This window comes from Parus major, chromosome 3 (assembly GCF_001522545.3).
Source record: "Parus major isolate Abel chromosome 3, Parus_major1.1, whole genome shotgun sequence".
In the NCBI taxonomy this organism is placed as follows: domain Eukaryota; kingdom Metazoa; phylum Chordata; class Aves; order Passeriformes; family Paridae; genus Parus; species Parus major.
In genome coordinates, this window is record NC_031770.1 from 85,087,665 (window position 1) to 85,110,887 (window position 23,223).

General features: G+C 34.8%; 1 protein-coding gene across 1 annotated transcript in view; it reads right to left on the reverse strand.

Annotated features, from left to right (window-relative positions):
• Positions 1-23,223, reverse strand: part of ADGRB3 (adhesion G protein-coupled receptor B3) — a 443,080-nt gene that overhangs the window by 224,832 nt on the left and 195,025 nt on the right. Inside the window, 4 exon segments of the mRNA XM_015620795.1 lie at positions 2,780-2,956; positions 8,091-8,103; positions 17,760-17,866; positions 18,427-18,528. Coding sequence (XP_015476281.1) covers positions 2,780-2,956; positions 8,091-8,103; positions 17,760-17,866; positions 18,427-18,528 — 399 coding nt within the window.

Consider the following 23,223-nt stretch of genomic DNA (forward strand, 5'->3'; position numbering starts at 1 on the left):
GCTTCGTTTTCCTTCCGGGGGTTTTTTTAAGGATTTCCCCCTTTAATTTTAAAAACCTTTGTTTGCGGAGGATTTAATTGCTTCTTTTTGCATTGTTTTTTGTTCTTTTCTTGTTTTTTTCATTCCTTGTTCCAGGCCCCTTTTTTTTTTACTTTTTTCTTAATTGTTTTTTTTTTTTCTTGCCTTTGCTTTTGCAGTTTTCCCCGGTTTTTTTTGAATTACCGTTTAAAGGTTGCAAACTTAAAGGGGTTCTTTTATTACTTTGCCCTTAATTTTGCTTCTTTTAAAACTTTTTTTTTGTTTTTGTTTTTTTTTGCTTAACCAGGGGGCTTTTTCATTGCGTTCCTTGGGGCGGCGGACCTTTCTTTTTGGTTATTTGGTTGGAAATTTTCAATTTTGTTTTCCTTTTTTTGTTCTTTCTTTTTTGTTCTTTTTGTTTTGAGTTTTTTGATTCCCGGTTTTTGCCTTTTTCTTGTTTTTTAAACTTGGTTTTAACCCGGTTCCCTTGGGCTTTTTTGAGGGCTTTTTTGGTTGACCTTTTAGGAACCAATTTTTTTCGGCCTTTTTTTTTTTTTTTTTTTCAGGAGTTTTCTTATTTCAGTTTTTTTTTTTCGGGTTTTCAAAAATTCTTTTTGCCCTTATTTCTTCTTACCTTCTTTTTTTGCCTTCTTGGGAATTGGGAATTTTTGGTTTTTCCGGTTTTTAACCTTCCTTTTTGTTTTTTTGTTATTTTTTTTAAACCCAAATTCCTTCACTTAGGAATTTTTTTTTTTTTTCAGTTTAAAAAATTGGATTTTTTTTGGACCCCCCCCCCAGGTTTTTCCTTGGGGAGTTTTTTTCTTAAATTTTTATTTTTTCCTTTTTTTTCCTTTTGTTGTTGGGTTGGGAGTTTTGAAGTTTTGCCTTATTGAAATTAAAAATTAATTCCATTCTTCCGTTTTTTGTTGGCTTTTGCCTTAGTTTTCCTTTTTGAAAATTCCTTTTTTTTCGGAATTTGGCGTTAATTTTTAACCTTTTTTTCTTGGGTTGGGTTTTCCTTTTTTTTCTTCTTTGTTCGTTAAAGTTATTGTTTATTTTTTCCCTTGGGCCAACCCCTTGTTTTTTTTTATTTTCCTTTTGTTGATTCTTTTTTTTTTTTTTTTTTTTTTTTTTTTCTTTGGTTTGTTAGGGTTTTTTTTTTTTTTTTGGCGTTTTTTTTTTTTTTTTTTTTTTTTTTTTGTTTTTTTTTTTTGCTTTGGCTTTTCGTTTTTTTTTTTACCGGGGTTTAAGGACTTTTTTTTTTTTGGGCTTGCAATTCTTGAATTGTTTTTTTTTTTTTGTTTTGAGGATTCTTTCAAATTTTGGTTTCCCATTTTTTTTTTTTTTAATTTTTTCCTTTTTTAGTTTTTTACTTAAATTGTTTATTTTTTTTTTTTTTTTACCTTTTTCAGTTTTTGCCGGATTCCTTTTCGGATTTAGGCAAACTTTTTGTTCTTTTCTTCGTTGGGAAAGGATTCAATTTTTTTTTATTTTTTTTAACTTGCAATTGCCTTGTTTTGTTGGGCCCTTGACCAAACCCCTTTTTTTCAGGCGTTTTTTCAGGCTTGTTTTTACCAAGGCCTTTTGCTTTTGACCCCGGAGGAGTTCCCCTTGGGTTTTCGGCTTTTTGATTGCTTGAGGATTTTTGGTTGATTACCTTCTTCTTTATTGTTAAACTTTTTCCCACTTGGTTCTTGCTTTTCTTTGATTAAAACCAGGAGGGTTTTTTCGGCAACCTTTTTTTTTGAAAGGCTTTTTTTCAAAAAATTTTTTTCGGTTGGTTCCGGGCCACCTTAGGAATTTTTGTTTTTCTTTTGGAGTTTATTTTTTTTTTTGCTTGGAAAACTTGGAAAGTTGAAATTTTATTGGCAGTTTTTGAAACTTGGCTTTTGAAAAATTTTTTTTTCCAGGTTTTTTCCTTTCTTTTGCCAGTTTTTTTTAAATTTTTTGTTTCCTTTACCCCAATTCCTTTTCGTTACCTTGCTTTATTACTTTATTTGTTATTTTTTAATTTCCCTTTAGGTTTTTTTTGTTAATTTTTTTCCCCTTTTGCTTTTTTGTTTTTTTTTTTCATTATTCCCTTTTTTTTGAAAGTTTTTTAAATTTTTCGGTTTTCGGTTGATTCCACCTTTTTTTTTTGGAGTTCTTGGTTATTTTTTTTTTTACCCATTCTTTTGCATTAGTTTTTGCGGCCCATTTTGGGGAATTATTTTTGTTGTTTTTGGTTTTGCCGGCTTTTTTTCTTTTTGACCAGGGTTTATTTTACCTTTTGAATTGGAATTTTTTTTAAATTTTGTTTTCCTTCCCCCTTTTGCCTTTTTATTGGGTTTTTTTTTTTTGAATTGAGGAGGCATTTCCGGATTCCCTTACCTTTTTGGTTGGTTTTTGACTTGAATTGACTTGTTTTTTACTTGAATTGACTTGGACCAAGGACCCTTGGGGAATTGTTTGTTGCCAAAAATTCCCACCCCTTCTTTTCATTCGGTTCAACTTTTGAAAACCAAGGTTCTTGAATTTTTTTGAGGAAGTTTTTTTCCTTTTTTCCCTTGTTGATTTGTTTTGGTTTTTTTTTTTTTTAATTTTGGTTCATTTTTCTTTTTTTCCCCTTGGTTTTTCTTTTTTTGGGGATTGTTTTTTTTTTTCTTTTGGAGGCTTTAATTTTCTTCGGGGGGAAAAGGGTTTGCCTTGCATTTTCTTGCATTTTCCGGCCTTAACTTCCTTCACTTGAATTTTTCCTTTTCCATTTTTTTTTTTCCTTGCCCCCCTTCGGTTGCGGGGTTTTACTTTGTTTTTTTAATTTTTTTTTTACCTTTTTTGGGATTTTCCCCGGAATTTGGGGGTTCCCCGGCTTAAAATTTTTTCTTTTGGTTTAATTCCATTATTTTTTTGTTTCTTTGGGCCTTGCCTTCCCCGGCCACCTTCTTTTGCCCTTTGGCAGGTTTTTTTTTATTTTTTCCGGAAGGAAAAAACTTTTTTTCGGAAACTATTTTTTTTTCTTGGGAAAATTTTTTGCCAATTTTTAACCCCGGTTAAATTCTTAATTTTTAAACTTGTAAAAAAAAAAATTAAAAAAAATCCTATTAAAGAAAGGGCAAAATAGTAGTCTATGGTGATAGAAGTATTTTTATTTTTTTTTTATCAGAGAATCATAGATTTTATGCTGAAAGCTTCTGAATTGCTTGTGTTTCACACATTTTCTTCTTGGAACTCCATGGCTCCATTGGCTGGACTGCAGCTTTAATTTGTTGTCATGATGCAGGAAGGAACTGCCCTTCCTCAGAATAACATCTGTACAACCACAGCTGCCCCTCATTTAACTAAGGCTGCTGAAAGGAATAAATGCTCAGGCAGTTCTTGTTATAATCTAATTTATTATAGGAGAGTAGACCTTTCACCTCTGCCAGCCTAGCTTGGCTAGTCAATGCAAGACAGGTGGTTTAGCTGGAAGCTGATTATGGTGCTCTCTTCTGTAGCACTAGCACAAAGGTGTTAACTTGGAACAATCCTGTTTGCGTTATCCAAGAAATGCAAATTAAATTATGAATAGCTCCTGTGTATCTGCCAAAAAAACATACTTGAGCAGTAGCTCTCCCAGCAGATGTGTTCAGGGCTAGTGATCCAAAACAAATATACTAGAAGTACCCTCCTGAATAAGAACCTGAACTTGTGGATCTGGTAAGGTCTCAAAGCTGACTCAGCATAGAGTATCACAAAGACAGGATAAGGCCAGACAAAGCTAAAAGAAAGAGCACGTGTGTTAAACAACCTATTTTTAAATATATATAATAATTTATGCATAAAACCACAAGTTATTATGAATTGAAAAATAAATATTATAGAATCATAAAATACCCTGAGTTTGAAGGTTTTTAGATAGAAGAGAATTGCCCAAGACACCTCACCCTAAAAAGGAGGGCTGAAAACACTATGCAACTGGCAACAAAAATGTTGTCAGTCTTTAAAAATGTATCTTCAATTGCTTTTTCTCTTGCCTCATTACTGGCATATAGAGGAAAAAAATACTAATGTAGCATAGTTTGAAAATCTCTTCCAACCTTGATGATTCTGCAATAACAGGGTGGTGATGTGGAAGGAAGAGTGTAAAGATACTTTTTGGTATTTCCAGATCTTCCCAGAAACTTTGTGTCCATATGCAGGCCTTCATTATACAAAATAATATATAAGGATACACTATATAATCTAAAGTGTTTTAAAGGGTTCAAAATAACTCCCATGAAAACAATCAAAAATGCAATCATCCTCTGACATACTAATTGTAAGCAGCACGGTGTCTTCTTATTGTTGGTTCATGTTTTGATTACATCCTCAATCAGTTGTCAGATAAACTAGACATATATAATACAGCTGGGGCTGGGCAAAGTGGCAATTTCAGGCTTCCTCCATAGCCTTACATCATCTTTAAGAGCAGTTGGGGATTGTTATGGACCTCAAGTGCATTGACAAAACCAGAGAAATACTTAAGACGTGGGAGAATACCTGTCTCATGCACCACAAACAGGAGTTCTATACCATCAGTACAGAGGTACAAGCATAATAGTATTATTAATATTTAGAAAAAAAAATCAGGGAGACCATTAATTGGTTTATTTGTTTGGTTGCATTTTTTTTAACAAATATTTCAGCAGAAATACCTCCCTTAGTCTTCAGAATACTGCAATACATAATCAGGCAAGAAGCTTGTTTGCAGAAATAATTTCATGCTGTTTCTATTCCTTGTAGAAGGAGATTTTGGACATAATTGTGTAGGAGAATAATAGTGAAGAAAAAGGTGTGAGAATGGAATGAAATTAATTTCAGTAAATTCAGGAATCTGATATTGTACATATAACATTATGAACTACTTTCTTGGGAACACATAAAAGTAAACACAAACTTGATTTGTACATTTTTGCTGAGAAAATTTTCCTGTGAAATGTTGCCATTTGTCTCATCTGCTCACACATTGTGTCTCAGTAGCAAGTGAAAAGAGCATCAGCCAGTAACACTAAAGAGCAGAACTTTTTCTGTACCCCATCCACATGTTCCTTACACCAGAACATATTTCCGTATTTTGAGGATTTACAATACTGAGCATACATTTAGTCAAGCCCAAAAGACATACAACATAAAAGACCATATAGCAGACCATATAGCTGAACTCCCAAATCTAACATGTGCCTCAGAATGTACTGTGGGAAAGGCACCACACAACTTGAAGACAGGATTTAAGAGAAAAAAAAAAAAAAAGATCTCTTTTAATATTAGCAATAACAGCAATTGATCAGTCCTCCTAAAAACATTTCTGTACTGTTACACCTGTATAAACACTGGTAGGGAAGGCTGTTGAACTATTCAGTAAGTTATCTTGTAGTGCATTATTTTGCTTTCTTTTGCTTCATCTGTATGTTTACCTCCCATTTGTTTTTTCGTGCTCCTGCAAAACTTTAAATTCACATTTTAAAGATGGCAGGGGCCAAGCTGTTGATGGTTTTGGGACATACAAAGCCCACAGAAGTCTTGGCCTCAGCTGCTTTTGGAATGCAAATAATAAATTGAAATGATCTTACTTTTGACTGTTTTTATATACTTTCAAACAAATAAAACTGTTTTTTTTGCCCATCTCTAACAGCAGAAGTGGGAACTTTCGTGTGGCCTTCAGTGCTTTCAGAAAGACATTTTGGTTGCTCTTTGGACACAATGATAAAAAAGGTCTAGCAAGTGCCCACAATATCACAGGACTAAGGTATTACTGCTTCTAAAGTAGCCATGGTTGTGATGCAGGTGGTTCAAAGCATCTCTGGTTGTGATGCAGGTGGTTCAAAGCATCTCAGAATTTACTGGCTCTTAAAATCTACTGCCCAGTTTGGAATCCTTTTTTTTGGTTAAATGACATACCCAGAAAGCTCAATTACCCAGCCCAAGGATCCTGTCTCCCTCATACACACTACTCATACCCAGCTCCAAGAGCACCTTTCTTTTCATCCTCTCAAGCTCCAACATAGAAGGTACTTTCCCCAGTCCTCAGCTACCTCTCCAGGCCTGCACTGCCTCGAGTTAGACTAGCAGCATATCCTTAGAAACAGCACAGCAAAACAGAAGTTTGCAATGTGTTTAGCTGAGAAAAGTGGTGAATATTAGAGTTAATTAAGATTTTATTTTTTTTTCCTAAGACCAGCAAGCAATGTGCCGGGGAAAATTAACAGCCTTTTTGTTATCTGTTTATTATATAATGTATTTTCTTGCTGTAAGACAGCTTACAACTCCTAAACACAACTCTAGAATCACAGGCCATTCACTCAGTTGATGTAAACTGGCACAATACCACTAAAGACACTGAAGATGTTCAGATTAGTATAAGTTGAAGGTAGTAAATTATTGCACAGCTATCACAATAATCTTTGTACATGAAAATACAGAATATTCTCACCAGCAGTCAGGATAATGTCTTTCTGACCATACTGCGTATTTTCTGTGCTATGGTCACTGTGATATTATGCACTGCCAAAGTAAGCTATTTTGGTCACCATTCTAGGTCCTTGCAGTTCTCTGTGTGAAGGTCATTTTTTAGTGGTTTTACAGGCAGGCTCATTAAAAATAAAGTTTATGAGCCGAAAGATAGTGAAATGAAGCAGCTGTTAAACTGACACTTCAGTTGTCAGCCCAGCCCCGATCTGCCTGCACTGTATGGCTGCATACTTGAAAAATTACTGAAATGTTTAACTGGACTTTGACTCGGGGTCCAACTGCCTTTGTCCCCCAATTTATCAGAAAGTATGATATAATAAAAATGCCTCTTAACAAAGTCAGATCTCCTAAGCCGCCAGCATTTGGAATGCAATTTATTACTGCATAGTAATTACTGCAAACTTAACAGCTAGATGTGGTTTAAATTGACAGAAAACAATGAACCCTCAAGAAACTTATAAAAGACTGGAAAGAATTATTAATTTGAAGAGTAACTACACCATCAACCATTTCTGATTATTTTTTAAAATTATATTGGATTCATGGCCAGGAATTACTGACAATGTCATTAATACATTTTATGGTGGGGGAACTATAAGAAACGAAATTAGTAAGCATTACATAAAAGTGAGAAAAGATCATTTGAAATAAAAATATATCCTGGAAATTCTCATAATCTGCTTTTTAACTTCAGAATCCAAGACTAATACATTGTAAAATATAGTGCTCTTTAGAAATAGAAATTGTAAGATTATTCACACCCCACCTGTAATGTCATGTCATTGTGAGAAAGTTGTTCATATTTGACAAAATCTTCCTTACAGGCTGTTTTTTTCTGATAATCAAAAGACAGTCCTTTAACTGTTTTGGCACAGAACTTTATTTTCCCTCAAGATAATTAAGTATTTACAATTTATTTGTCTATTTTCAGGCTGTTTCAGTGTTTGAGAATATAATTTCATCCATCTTTTAAAAGAAACAGAGTAATGTCAAAAGATAGGGATATGCATCTTCAGGTATGCATTCAAGTATTTATAAGCTAATGTCATGCAAGAGATTTTTTCTATATATTCAGTATTTTATGAAGGAGGTGGCTCAAGTAATGAAAAGTAATTTTCCACTTTGTCATTGGTGAAATTAGTTAGTAGTCTCAATTTCAATCATGATAACACACTATTAAATAAACATTTTGTGCAAAGAAGAAGGCAAACATACATTCCCTTTGTGTACAGAAGAAAAAGGAAAAAGTAATTTCTATACATTGTGTGAAGGAAGATTAAGGATATAAATTAAGGAGAACTTTACAACTTTAAAGGGAAAGATGTACAGTTTACCTGAACAGACTATACAGACTTCCATATTGGAAGCCTTAATAGCAGCCAAGAAAAATAAAAGCTGGAGTAACACAAGTATAGCTGATTCTGATAGGACACAGGTTTGGGCTGCGAGATCTCATGAATTTTCTTTCAGTACTGTAATTCCATAACACATCCCTGCAAAAGTTTGGAAAACCTGAATAAAGCCTCCTATAATGTACCCCAACGAGGAAAGTCCAAGTTTAAGGAGTGTCCTGAAATTGAACTTTAGCCTTTCTGCATTTATACAATCATGGTGTTCAATCTTCTGAACCAAGTTTTTGCAGAAGCTGCTTCAATCTGTGTCTCTGTGCACTCAGCTGAAACCACTACAATCCAAAGCTTTAAGGAACTTATTCAAGGTGCATATAGATAAAAAAAAAATTAGGATCACTTCATTATATTGAAACAGTTGTTCCACTGTCATATACTTCCAAATATTTTTTAAGCAAAATGTTCCTTAAAACAGGGATTTGACTTTAGAGGAAAGAAGGTGGATTAATTACACAGAATCTTCTGCTGGTTTAGGCATTAATCTCAGGAAAACTGAATATCTGCACAGATGAAATTGCATGTGCTCTTCCATATGTGATCAGGTTTATAGAAGAATTTTTGGGAAAACATATCTAGCATGAGTCAAGGTCAAAAATGTTTTTAGAAGAATGTGAACAGCTTAGAGGAATATTCATTCTTTCTGTACTTTTTTTCTCTTCCCTCTTTCATAAGAAGACTCCTACTATGCTATTCAAGAGATTTTTTATCACTTTAGCCCATTATGTAATTCCTTTTTTTAAATGAAAATCGTCATCATAATCATCATCAATACTGTCAATTCTAACCCTTGAGCTACAGACACTAAATAGGTAATATAGAGAAAGTAATGATACATTTTCAGTATTTTGATTTGTGCATGGATCCAACAAAACATTTTCATGGATACTGCTCCCAGTAGAATAACAAGTCTTGAGATTAGGAATAAATAATTGTTGAACATATCACTTCTTTTTTTTTTTCCTATACTTATTTTTTTTTGTTGTTGACCAGGGCTTGTATTATTATTTTATTAAGTACTGCTCCTAAATGTTCCAATTATGTGTGATTAAATCCTGCTCACATTGGCATGTTGTGTGAGAGATCTTGTTGTTGTTATTGTTGTTTCTGTTTTTAACCAGAGGGCATGTCTTCAAGATTTGTGTTATCTATGTATAATGCAACCTGACAAGAGCAAGAGTTGAGAGGAAAAAGAGAATGACGACTCTGAGAGGGTTGTTTTCATTTTATGACAGACATAACATTGCTTGGGGTAAAGTCTCCTGGTTTTCCATACTGACTGAATGGCTGAGGCTACAGGTCACAAAGGGATGCACTACAAATTAGTTGTCTTTCATTTTTTATGCTACATGGTCATCCTTGTAAGTAAATGTCCCTAAATCATAAACCTCTGATAAAGGCTTCAATTGAAATGTATATTTGATTTTAACCAATACTTATTTCATTTTACTTCTAAACAGTCATTTCCATGACACTCATTTTTATTTGCAGGACAAACCAATAAGTTTTTTTCAAGTAAATTAGCATTATTTGGGAGCCCTAATTTTTGCATGGGTGTGCTGCATAAAGTAATAGGCAACAGAAAAATCCTTTGACCCTCATATACTTAAAAAAACCATGGTGGGGGAATGCAGCAAATGAAGTAATGGACAAAAAAGCAAGGGAATGGTTTTAAGTGTAAGATGCTGTGACCACTTCTTTGTCTCCTGCTGCCAAGCTAAACTCTCACAGTCATTTCGCAGCTAGTGCAACATTCAGTTGAAGTGAAGGTTCCAGCAGTTCTGGTAGACTTCATGGGAAAATTAGATGATATCTTTCTTTATTGAGCTCTTAAATGGCTTTCTATTGTTTTACCTCTGGCCATTCCCTAGTGAAGTTCATCTGTGGCTGCAATGTTTCTTGGTTGGTTGGGAATATCAGTGTGATCAGGGAACATTCAGCTGCTCACTACTGCAGAAGACACAAACAGAAGCAGCAAACACAGGAGCACATTTCATTTAACATACATATTAAACTTTAGTAAATGTGTCTGTTCCAGACATGTAAAAATTATTATGGACCCTAGGGATTTTATTTGAATTTAACAAGTAGGGTTCTTTGGCTATTAAAAAAACCAGATATTCAAAAGCAGAAAGAAGAAAAGGAACTCTCCAGGTTGAATTAAGCTGTGATGTGCTTGTGCAAAAAAACAGACAAATGGTTTTCTCCTACTGTATAGGATCTCTAAGATCAAGGTGCATGTATATGTTGGCAAGATCATAGAATCATAAAATTATTTATTATTTAGAATTATTCAGATTCAATATCATTGAGTCCAGCTGTTATCTCAGCACTGCTAAATCCACCACTAAACCATGTCCCCAAGTGCCACATCTATATGTCTTTTAAATCCCTCCAGGGTCTGGGGCTTTACAATCTTTTCCAGGAAGAACTTTTCCTAATAAATATCTAGTTTAAAGCTTCCCTGGTGTAACTTGAGTTAATTTCCTCTTATCCTGTCACTTGTTACCTGAGAGAAGAGACCTCCTTTCAGGTAGTTGTAGAGTGCCCTCACCATCAAATCAACAGTGATACCAAAATCATTTGCTTTTTTTCCCTGAAGTTTTAATCTACTCCTGAGTGTAGAAGGGGAAAATATTAGTGAGGCAGGAGAAAACTGTTGTGGGTCACAATCTCTTGATCAGTTGCTCTCTGATGAGAGAAAAGTTTGTCATCATCCAGACAAGATAACGGAAGTGACAAAACAGAGCTGCAGGTTCTGGCCTTACAAGGCAGTCAAGGAAAAGAAAGCAGATCATTTACTGACACCCCTGCCTATCAAAAGCTGTGAAGGTGAAGAGGAATAGCTGGCATATATCAATATAAGTATAGACTGAGGAAGAACAAAAATGTTGTTTTTTGAGGCCTCTGCATTTAAATCGATAAAACTAAGCTTGGCTGCTTTGCTCTGCAGCTATATAAAAAGAAATGAAGCACTAAACTAGCAAAAAAAAGGAGTAGTAAATTTTTTAGGAGGAAGCCTTTCATTCCCCAGAGTACAGCAGTCATTTCAGTGAGTAGTACATGGACAGGCTGATACGCTGCCCTTGTAATATAATTTGGAAAAACAAAATCATCTCTAATGAGCTGCAGCTGAGCAAATCATTATTCACCTCAAAGCTCTTTTTATCAAATTATATTTTAGCCAAGCACTTGCAAAATTGTGAATAAAGCTGCTGTGGAAAAAGTTGAAACAAAATTATAGTATGAGCAGAAGCAGCAGAAATGCATTTTTATGGCTACAATATTAGTTTGGTATGTAAAGATTCACCTGCATAAGTTCCCATGCTCCTTTCTAACTGCTAATATTTTGACATCAATGTGATAATTCATATGTAGATTTTTCCTTCTTAACTCTCACGAGTTAAGAGATATTTTTGTTTTCCAACATTCTGATAAAAAACAGCCCATTTTGCATGAATGAATGTGCATGTGATGCAGGTGTTATACCACTAGAAGTGGCACTGTGTTCTGGGACCCCCAAGATAAGAAGGGCATAGACCTGTTGGAGTGAGTCCAGAGAAGGGCTATGGAGATGAGCAGAGAGATGGAGCACCACTCCTATGAGGCATGGCTGAGAGAGTCGGGATTATTCAGATGAGAAGGATTTATAAAGATCATACAGTAACCTTCCAGTATCTTTTTACAAGAACATGTAGTGATAGGACAAGGGGGAACAGCTTCAAACTGAAAGAGAGCAGGTTTAGATTAGATACTAGAATGAAATTCCTTATTGTGAGTGTGGTGAGGCACTGGAACAAGTTGCCTGGAGAAGTTGTGGATTCCCTATCCCTGGAGGTGTTCAAGGCCAGTTTGAGTGGGGCTTTGAGGGACTTGATTTTCAGAAATGTGCTTTGTCTATTGCAGGGGGAATGTAACTTGATGTTTTTTAAGATGGTTTCAATCCAAAACATTCTATGATTCTGTTAAATTACTGTCTTATTTTTATCACAGCAACTAAATACAGAATTTCATCATCCAGGTTAGAAACTGTACTACACAGGTTTACAAAATGCTCTGTATTAGTAGAGATTTTCTAATACTATTGGAGATGTCTTCCAGGAATAAAGGTTATTAGTAACAGTCTTCCTCATTATTTATGAGTGTAGTTCAAATCTTTTCTAAACCAGAGCATCCAAAAGACATGTAGAGGAAAACTCAATTTAGGCAAAAGGGCCATTTCACTGTGTGGTGAGACAATAATACATTACTAATATTTTTTTAAGCTGATCCCTTATAAAATTATCTTGTTCTTTTTTTTTTTTTTTTTTGTAATTCAATAAATCCTATTACCTAGTATGAATGCATAACAGAGTAGAAAATAGAAATAAACTATGTATTCAAGTATTTCCTTAATTTTCACAAAATCAATTTCTAAAGCTCCATGGTAAGATTTTATGTATTAATGGTTTTCATTAAAAATGGCCAGAAAAGCTTCAATAGTCAATTCCTAAAAAGCTCATAAAATGTGAAGTCTCATTACTCTTCCACACCAACTATTTTATACTCATCTTAATTTTTTTTTTCATTAGGCCCCAATCAAGTATTTTCTTCACTGGTTGATAGATTTTGGACAGTTAGGGATGAGGTAAGTTGTTTCTTGTTTCAGTTTTTTTATTTTGGTTTTGTTTTGTTTATTTTGCTGTATTTTTTTCTAATTTAGGTGACTATTATCCATAGAATGCATTATGAATAGATGAAGAATTCTTTATCTGTGCTTCTTGGAAGCGCGATAATGTAGGATATTCCTAATTCTGAGGTCTTGCTTGTTACATACCAAATTTCATAGGCTTTAAGAGCATATGAAAGCAAAATGTTCTCTTATTTGAGGCGTTTCAGTCTTTTTTCTTTTTTCTTGGAAACCATCTGAAGTAGGCCTGTGGGATCCTAATCACTGATTCCATTCTTGGCCCTTCAGTCACTCATAGTCACAGTACAAATAAATTTCTAAGTCTCAGTAAGATTTTACCCTATTTATCCAAATAGGAGTAAAAAAACCTCAAACCACACCTCAGAAACTAAACACTAGTCCAAACTAGCCAAGTACTGAGTAAAGTAGATAATTCTATGTAAAATAATTAGGCACATCATTTTCTGCTTCCAGATCAAAAGAAGATAATGAGCAATGAGGAACATACTTCATAATATTATACAGACTAAGTTTGGGTCATTAGATCATCATCTAATCTGCCTTTCTACATATAACAGTCCATTAAGCTAGCAACAGATACCCTTTAAAGAAATTAAAATATGTTACTTTGACTGAAGCAGTTCAGTTTTCAGAAAATGAAACTATATGCCAAGGGCAGAAAGAGAGAACAGGATTCATCAAGGTCCATAACTTCTGCTATAGCAGTAATTGATTTGGTAAAACAGTCTGAAAACTCAAAGTATGTCTATCCTACAGAAAGGAAAAATTCTCTGAATTCTGAGAATTTAATATGAAATTAAAGAAAGGAAGGAAATTCCTCACTGATGACCAGCACATGACTAAGAAGTTTCTAGAAGGAACGAAAGAAAGGATGTCCTCTGACACTAAAGATTGTTAAACTTATGACTTAATCTCCATCCAATAAAAAAGACACTGGGAAAATTTTCTTATTGTCTTTTCATCTTTCTCAAGAATACATTTAACAAATTGCACATAACTGGGAAAAATATTCTTCTCAGCTACAATGACTGGTAACAGACTTAACACCATGCTCGACAAAGAATATTTTCTTAATGCAAAGCTGCAGACACTGCAAATACATTAGGACAATGCAAGAAAACCAGAAAAAAAATCTGGTATATGATCTGTTATGTTTCTTTTTTTGCTCATCAAGTTATTGCTTGATCCTCTAGATTATGATTCCAGGAGGCAAAGTATACCTATTTATCACTCTGAATTTTCCATTTATAGTGCTTTAGGAAGAATAATCCTAATTAGGTTCTTTAAATATTATTATTAGAGCTAAACAAATAATTTCCTAAAGGTTTATTTCATGGATTTGGGAATTTTTTTCCCTTAATATGTTCATTGAATAAATTTTCTTATTAGTCAACCAGCTGTATAAGCTGGTCAAACATTATTTGCTGAATTCATTAAATGATTGATTTGTACTAAATGTAGGATAAATTGTTCATGACTAATTGGGCCTGTTATTCAAAGAGATCTAATTATCATCCCTAGCTTAAAAGGAACCTGTACTTCATAGTGCACAAGGTAAAATAAACTAACAAAAGTACAGGCTGTACATTTGAGCACAGCTGACATGCCTAATTCTCTTAACTGCGTTTCCTCAAACTCCTATCGTGTAGGACACGGTGCCCTTGAAAGACATAAACTGAGTGTTGATCTCCACAGCTCAAACCATCACCCTCTACTATTTCAGCACGTTCAAGTGCATAGTCTCTTTAGAGGCCCTGTGGCTGTCATATCTTTAATATGCTAAGGATTTTCTGAGTTGTCCCATGAACATTAAGAAGGAAGAGTGGCTAGGCACTGATTCAGAAGACTTGAGATAAATTTCCTGCTTAAGTGGTCTCAGTTCTCCATCAACAAAATATGGAGAGTTAGTACACATTCATCTCAAAAATACATTGAGGAGGTATATTATTTTAAGTCTGGGAATTATTCTGAAACTTTCAATAGAGTATTAAGCATAATGCTGATATATGTATCAAAAAGCAGTCCGTGAGTCCAGACAATGTAACACAACCCCATTTTCCTCTGAGGTGCCATAACCTACATCTGAAGCTTCAGGGCATGCAGTAGAGGCAGTAAGTCTGTCTGGCACATTCTGTAATTGATTGAAAAAAGCCATGTTTTTCGTGGTGCTGGAGGATTATGGGCAAAGTACATTATCTTTAGCATTATGGGTGTATTTTTAGTTTTAACAACTCTCCATCTTTACAAGTGGATTTTAAGACTAAAAAAAAAAAGACTTAAAAGACTTTCAAATGGATTTTAAGATTAAAATATGGTGCCATTCTAGCATGATTTACAGAGCTACCATGTTGGTCTCAGTACAAATCTTGAGTCATGCTGAAGAACACACAGCACTAGCTGGGTTTTGGCTTCTTTAATACTGCTTATTAAGGGTTGAAATTTGTCCCAAGTCAATTCCAAGTGAGTAATAGAGAAAACTATAAAAATACAAGAAGCTTTCTGCAGGAGGCAGTGAATCTACAGTAGTTACATACAGTAAGGAAACAGTCTTCAGGGGTCAATCACCTGTGGTTGTGTGGAAAAATTCTACACTATATATAGCAAAGAAGTGTGCTTTCCTCACATTAAACTCTCTATCCCTCCTCCTTCCCAGAAAATCATTTCTGTGCCTGCTGACAATGCCTCTCTGCTACGCTATCCTCTAAAGGATGGTAGGCATTGTTTGGGAGAGTGCTCACTGGTATGGTTTGAAATGGTCAGGGAGCATACTAACACATACAGAGTCAAACAGTGCACATGACTACAAGGATGGCTTTTGAGCTTAAGTTTATTTACTAGTAAAACTATAAGCTTCCAGTTCAGCACCTGTGTAGCCAGGTTAGCAGGGTCTCTGGGCAAGGAAATCTTCTCTTGCCTCCCATCATACTGAACACTCTCCTTTAGATAATATTTTCTTAGGTACAGTGTCATGTGAATTCTACTACATGACTTCTGGTCCTAGACCATATACAGCTTGTTTGGAGGGCAAATAGACAGGCACTTCTCTGTATTCTATGCTTTAATGTATTAAATATTGTATTTATGTGTATCAACTGCTTTATACAACTTCATAAACTCCATTTTTGGAAGACTGTGCCATCTAATATTCTTTTATATGTTTCAGATAACAAATGAAAGAGATCCAGCTTAGATTTTATGGGAATATTCAGAAAACTAAGTGATACCCCATTTGATTCCTGGTCTGAGTTGGTAAAATAACTTTATTGGTAAGTTAAGCACACTGAGACAACTCATAAATGCTTTCATAAGCACACATATTTATTATAGCAACACCGTCTGTCAGCAGCTTCCTTATAAAGCCCTATTTTCAGGGATTTATGGAACTGACATATGTATCGTGGGGGGACAAGCCTACATTTGCAGGGCGATGACCTTATAGGTCTTTACCTCTATTTTCTCTGATTCTTTAAATATGCTGTGTTGTTCACTTTGAGAAGCAGAAAGATGTAACACAGACCAATTTTCTTAGTGAACAGCTCCCAAGTATAAAAAAAGTCCACTTTTCTTCTTTAATTTGTATGCACATGAGCTAGACTTAAATTTTGTGCAGCAAAAAGATGCTTAGGTGCTTGTGTAATTTTAAAGAAGCATTACCTATTTTTAAATGTTCTTCAGCAGAAAGAATATTTCACAGTCTAATTTACTCAGTTAATATTTTCCAAAAAGGAAATATAGAAAAAAAAAAAAAGATAAATCTGTTCTAGATTAGAAATGTCTTGTTCAAGTCAGACTTGTGGTTCTTGAAAAATTACCAGTGCCTACCAAAGCCAGGTAAGTCAAAACAAGGAATAACATGAAACAGTATTTTGAATAGTTGGAGTTGCAAACTAGCATAAACATAACAAATAAATTGTGGCAACAGAATTAAATACCAAAATTATTAGATGCAAAAAAATTACAGCCAACTTACTGTGGTTTTGAGCATGAATACTAAAGGGACAGCTGAACATGCAGGCAGCAGTGTAAAATAGAAGCCTCTGTGTAGTGGGGAAAATTCCTTTGACAACCTATTCTGTCCTATTTTTAAAATAATTCTTGCTTTGGCCTACCCTGAAACTGAATCCCAGGCTTCAAATAAATTTGGTCTAATGAAACAGAAATGCAGCTCAAAGGAATTACTCAAAATCTCCTCTAAATAGCAATCCAGATTTGAGGAATGGCAGCAAAGTTACTGCTTTTCAAACCACCAAAGAATTTTAAACCTGTTACAGAAGTGTTGCACTTGGTTGAGAAGTTGGGAAGTTATGAAGCACAAAGCTGTATTAGTGTGCCTCTGCTGAATGATAAACAGAGCAGTGGCCTTTGGAAAAGGATGCAGACTAGTAAGAATGTCAGTAGAATATATCATGCAGGGAAAACCCATTGTCCATGAGAATCTTCAAAGGCTCATTTCCCACTACAGTATTAACCTGGCTGAATGCTTCAGCTAGGGACATAGAGGGTAACTAATATACCTAACATATACCATGGTAACATATTTATAAAGCAATATACATAATGTATTACATCTATCGATATAAACATGTTTAGGCAGTACATAATTGTATAATGCCTATGCTTTGTAAAGAAACTTTCTGTTAGGCTTTTTGAAAAAAACCCACATAATATTTCTTCATCTAGAGTTACTTTACCTTTTCCAAGACACTGTGATAGATTTACCCTATAATCATTTCCCATTGTTACATTTGAAGGTGAAGTTCTAAATTTGATAGCAAAAAGAAATATTCTTGGCTTCCTAATCTCCAAGTAAAGAATTCACAGTATTACAGAATTCTCAGCAAGTTGCTCTTCCAGTAAATCTCATTTATTCACATCTCATTTTCTAATAAACTATGGCTTCTCTCTGACCCCTACAAAAATTTCGCATAGTGAACATGAAAGAAGGGAATCTGGTTCCATTTTTCCACTTCTACAGTAAGAAAAGAGAAGGCTTATTTCACAAACACCAGCATTATACAAGATCAAAATAGTATCCATTAACATAAATTATTCTTTCTCAGATCTGTTTTCCTCTTGGTATTGCTTAACAGAAACCTTAGAGTAAATAAGTAAGTTTCCTTTTACGCCAGTGATTAGTAATGAATAAACAGAGCAAGTACTAAAGCTGACTTTGCACCTACTGAATGCTGCAAGTGTCTGTACTCGTTTGATATGCATCTAGCAAAGCTTGGATGTTCCCAAAAGGCCACTCCATGAACACTGAGAGAGCAGCGTCTGCTAGTGGTGCCTGCAAGACACAAAAAAGACAGAAAATATTTATATAAGTGAGAGCAACTGGAAAAAATAAACATTATTTAATCTATATTCTTTGCTATTTTAAAGGCACACACAGAAACAATTTCATGCAATGATCACTGGTATATAGAGAGTCGTATAAGATCCTGAAACACATTTCAATGTTTTCTTGATTGCTTTTTAGCAGTTTTCTGAAATAAAAAGATTTTTATGTCTTCCCTCATTTTCATCACTTTGCCTGATAGATCCAGTCAAATTGGTTTCTTGTCAGTTTTTTCTCTGTGGCTACAATGCTCATATGTATGTGTACAGATATGTATATATACAGATATATCTACATACACCCCAGACCCATGCATATATGTAAGCTGCAAGAGACAGCATATGTACCTGTGTGTACTTGCATGCATATGCTAAGTAAATCTGTCAGGTTTGTATAGATATATTCACATATATGCACATTTATATGAGTCTAGTAATAATTTATCTAAGACACAAAGAAAAGTATTTCTCCCTTTTTTATCATCATAAGATTTCAAAGTAGTATTGTACCTGTGGCATTGAGAGGACATCGATTGAACGCCATGTCGCCAGCTGGGGTCCTTTTCCAAACCATTGACATCAAATAATCTTCAGGACATATTTCATAAGGTGCTGTCATTTATAAATGAAAATTTAAACAGAAACATTAACATATTTTATATCAGAAAAATAAGTGTTCAAGTTCATCCTACCTTTTCCTAGGATGTGTATGAAATTTTGCATATCTGTCTTTGTGACAGGTATTTATTTCATAGAACCCATGACTTTATTCTCCCCAGCAAGCACTTTTTAGGTTGCAGATAATGTTAATAGTCTTGAGTCTTCCCTTGTTGCTCTGTTTTGATCAATAACACTGAGAAACTATCAGAAGATGGTGAGACTTAATTTGTGATAGGTTATAATTTTAATCTTAAACTAAAGTTTGTAAAGATTTTTCTAAAATTGAATCTTTAGGTGAAAGACTCAGTTCTGAAAAGACAGTTGAAACATTAAATGTGCTAAATGAGAGCTGTATATTCTGAAGGTTATTATAAAACCAGGTTATTTCTTTGAAATGTGTTTCAGTACAAGTTGGTAATTAAGACAGTCAATAATGTGGGACTGAGTGTCTATAAAGCAAAATAACCTTTTACTGGTTATTGCAATACCATTTAAATGGAAAAATATTGTCACAATTTTGTAGTAACAAAACTGCATGGGGAAAAATAAACTTTAGCAAATGCTTCATGTTTTATTTTCACATGGTCACAAGTACAGATTCCTTCTGCTCTTCATATGTTAGTGTAGATTCCAGTTTATGATTTTTGAGTAAATTAGATTAGCACAGAAAACATCTGGCTGAAGTTATCTCACAACACATTGACATATTAGCTACTAAAATCTAATTCACTCCAAGTTCAGCAGAGAAAATCAGGAATTGTTTATTATTATATGTATTTCCAGAAAAAAAAAGTAACCTTGCTGTATTACAGCAAAGTGGTTACAAAACAAGAAGAAAGAAAAGAGAAAGGAAATTCATTCTAGCAGATGGTGTGATAAGGCAGAAAGCAATTCAATGATTCACTCATGGTTGCACGGGAAATCTCTAGCAGAGGCAGGAACAGACTACAGATTTTGCCCATCCCATTACCTAACCCATAAAATCGTCCATCTTCCCTGTTTTGTACTTCTGCTGACGGAAGTGTAAGCAAGGGAACCAAGTAGACTTTTGCACAAAGCTGTACCCTCTCTTTGTAGAGGACAAAGAATACCTAGCAGATGGCTCAGTAATACTAATATGAATCACAGTTGGGCAGAAAAATTGCTTGCTAAATTTTCCTCACCATCAGCATTCCTGAATCGTAAATCAAGACAGTTGGTGCTGCTAAAAAAGCAAGAGATCCATTAATGGCAAAACCCAAAGAAAGTCAGTTATATTCATAATCTAGAATACTAGCCCTACTTCAGATATGCCCACAGAGTGAATGCATCAGGACAGTGTTACACTGGGAAAAAACAGATTTTGATAAACATAAGCCATCTGGTGACATAAGCAAAAGCAATTACCATTCCATTATGACCTTATAAACAAAAGAAATGTTCTGTTTTGAGGAGCGTAAATTAACATAATAAGGAGGTAATATTATAAATTACATAAATTTGCTAGAGCTTAGAGCTCTCTGAGAACTATATTTGTTATGCAGCTGTGGCCATTTCAAACGTGGTGTTCACTAATCACCACTTTAGGTGCTGATTCTCAGAACTATTCTTCTCTCCACATACTGAATGTAAAATGTGAGGTTCTTTGCTAGAAAAAAAATATATACATGCATCCATATGCACACTTAAATACACCATATTTTCTCTTTTACATTAGCAAGATTTACAGGTAATATCAGAGATTCCCCATGTATTTGGAAGGATATTAGTGTGCTGCTAGTGTGCTTTTGAATTAAAGTTTTCAGAACTCAAGATTATATTGAAACTTTAACCTAGTGCCGGATATGAACAGTGCACTTGTGTGTTGTGTTCAAATTAAAAGGCACTCCCAAGATCTAGAGTTATCAGGAAAGAGGTATGGGAGCAGCTGGAACTTGGAAGCTTTTCTTAGCCCAGACAAAGGCCTTTCCCTGGTCTCTTGGCCCTTTAATGCCTCATACAAGGATCTAGGAATGTTGCAGAAAAAAAAAAACTCCTTCTTCCGAAAGCTAAAACCTCTCTGGCACAGCTTACTCATCAGGCATCCACCCACATTAAAGCATCTGTGAGGCTGCAACCCATGTCACTCGTGGAGGCATTATAGCCACACTGGAGTGGTACCATATCAGAGCTAAAAAGCCTTGTGGATCCTGATGGCTCTTCTCAGGGCCAGTTCAAGTATTTCTGTAACTATGGCACAATTAATTCCTAACACACTGACAGATAAATATTAGCTTGCTGTACAAAATCATAGAGAACTACTAGAATTTAGAAGAAAATAGCAAATACTGAGGTAAAATTTGCTGTCATTGGCAAATAAAAGGTAGGCCTCTCACTCATGACATGAATCAGCAGCATCTTCCTACACAGAGCATGCATTCAAATGTACCACATTACACCCCTGTAATAATAAGCCTGAATTCATTCCACCTAAGCACAAACATTAACAAAGTCACTGGTCTAGAAGCACAGTCTTCTTCTGACATTACTGGAGAGAAGACTTGCATCTCCTAGAGGCAATCAACCCATCTGGAATCTATGGAAGCTCCATACAACACACAAAGCAAGAGACACACAAGCAGCATCACAGAGTTTACCATCCACACAGGCAGATAACAAATATGGGAATGGGTAACAAAAGAGTGAGGCAAGTTAGCCTACAGCACACAGTAGCTCAAATGGTGGGAGAACTACAGTTCCTCTCTTGAATCCTAATTCAATGCCACAGGCAAAATTATCATGAACAAAGGCAAAAGGAAAAAAGGTGTCTCATAGAATAGTGTTGTAATCACAGACCAAAAAACCTCGTTGTGGTTTAATTTTATTATTTAGCTGAAAATCAATTGAATTGTTTCAATCTCCTCCCTTGTCCTGTCCTATCTATCTAATATTGCTGTGAAGGACATGTCTACCATCAGTGGGAGATGATTAGCTAGTATTTGGTTGTTGTGTACTCTTGTCTTTCTGTTAACTAACAAGATATTCTAGCATGGTGTTCAGCTATACTTTGTTCTAAAGTGCTCCTATATTAGGCTTATAAGAAAAATGCTAAGAATATTTTTTGAGTAAAATCCAGGTAGAGCATTAATATTGGAAACATGTCTAGAGTTAATACAGATTTAACTATTAAGAAATTAGGTTATTTCTGGAAATGAATACTGTATTGTAGAAATATTATATATTCTTAAAGTGGTCATAAGAACATAGCTCCATTTTTATAAAAATAAATTTACAGAATTATTCTATCCTGTAACCTGCTACTTTGGGTTTGGTTCTCCCATCTCTTCATTTTTACTGACAAATTTGGTGAAATTGTCTTATTTGGTAGAATTTGCCTTATTTTTCTTACACATTCTTCTACAAGTTTCTGATCATCTTGCCATGTAACTCCTTATCAGATGCAATTTCTTTTGTTATCTGGCTATCTCCACTATTCTTATGGGACAGACATAGTGTTCATTCATCTTGTGTAAGTTTTCTGCCGTGACTCCTGAGTGACTAGCTGCTTACCAAATATAGAAGCTTTTTTTACTTTCTCTAATTTGTTTCCAATTTTCTGAAGTTATCCTTCACAGAAAAATATTTTGAGTGCAGAGTACTGCTGACCTACTAGAAGTGAAATTTAACTTTAGACCTTTGGGATGCAACAAAGCAGCAACAACTGAACCCAAAATATCTTCAGATCTTTGTTTTCCCTTCCCCAATTATTACACAATGAAAGGAAAAAACAACAATTTAAAAAATCATAGCTGTGAATAAAAACCAATAACGAAGAAAGATACTCAAAATTTGTTCAGAAACCAAGCTTTTTGAGAAACCAACTTGCAGATGGTGGTTGCATATAGGCAAAACCTTACAAAGGGAAGGCCTTGTAAAATCATGACTCAGGCCTGCTACTTTGGCTAAGTAGGATGGGACTATGGGAAAGTGATTCAGCTGAATGAGAGGTAGAAAAACAAGTTACATAACCATCTCCTGTTCACATTGTGGTGTATGGTGGCTGGTTGAATTATGTTTGTTATGATTAATACTATGTAGCTAACTGATAATCGGCTAATTGCTTAAAAAGACCAGGTTTTTGGACTAAAGCAGGTCTCCTTTGCACCCGCCTCAGGACTCTGTGTCACTTTGGACACCCACCTCACTGACAGTAATTCTGAGCCTGCCTCCCTTAATGCTGCTCAAAGTAATTCAGTCCATGCCCCAGCCATTTGAAAGAATCACTGAGAAACTATGAAGAACATTTTGTGTAATTCAGATAATGCAGAACTCAAACTACAGAATGTCCAGGCAAGATTTCTGGTTATCAAGTAAACAGTTCTGTTTGCAAAGCATCTTATTAACATCAGTGACTATATTAGGAAAAGGCTTTATTCGCCTTTTGCTTACACAGTTTAAAGCAGCTATAATTTAACTTTTTGTAAATCTATAGACTCTGGGTGATACAAGCAGGTGCAGCTTCATACCCTTAACAAAAATATTGCATGGTTCTACACACCTGAGGCTCTCATTTTATACAAAGCAATGCTAATCCAAGAAAAAGGACCAACATTTTAGTTTCTCACATTTTTCAGTTGTTTACATTGAACAAGAAACCAGCGAGACAAAAATAGCTTTTCTGAGCTATTT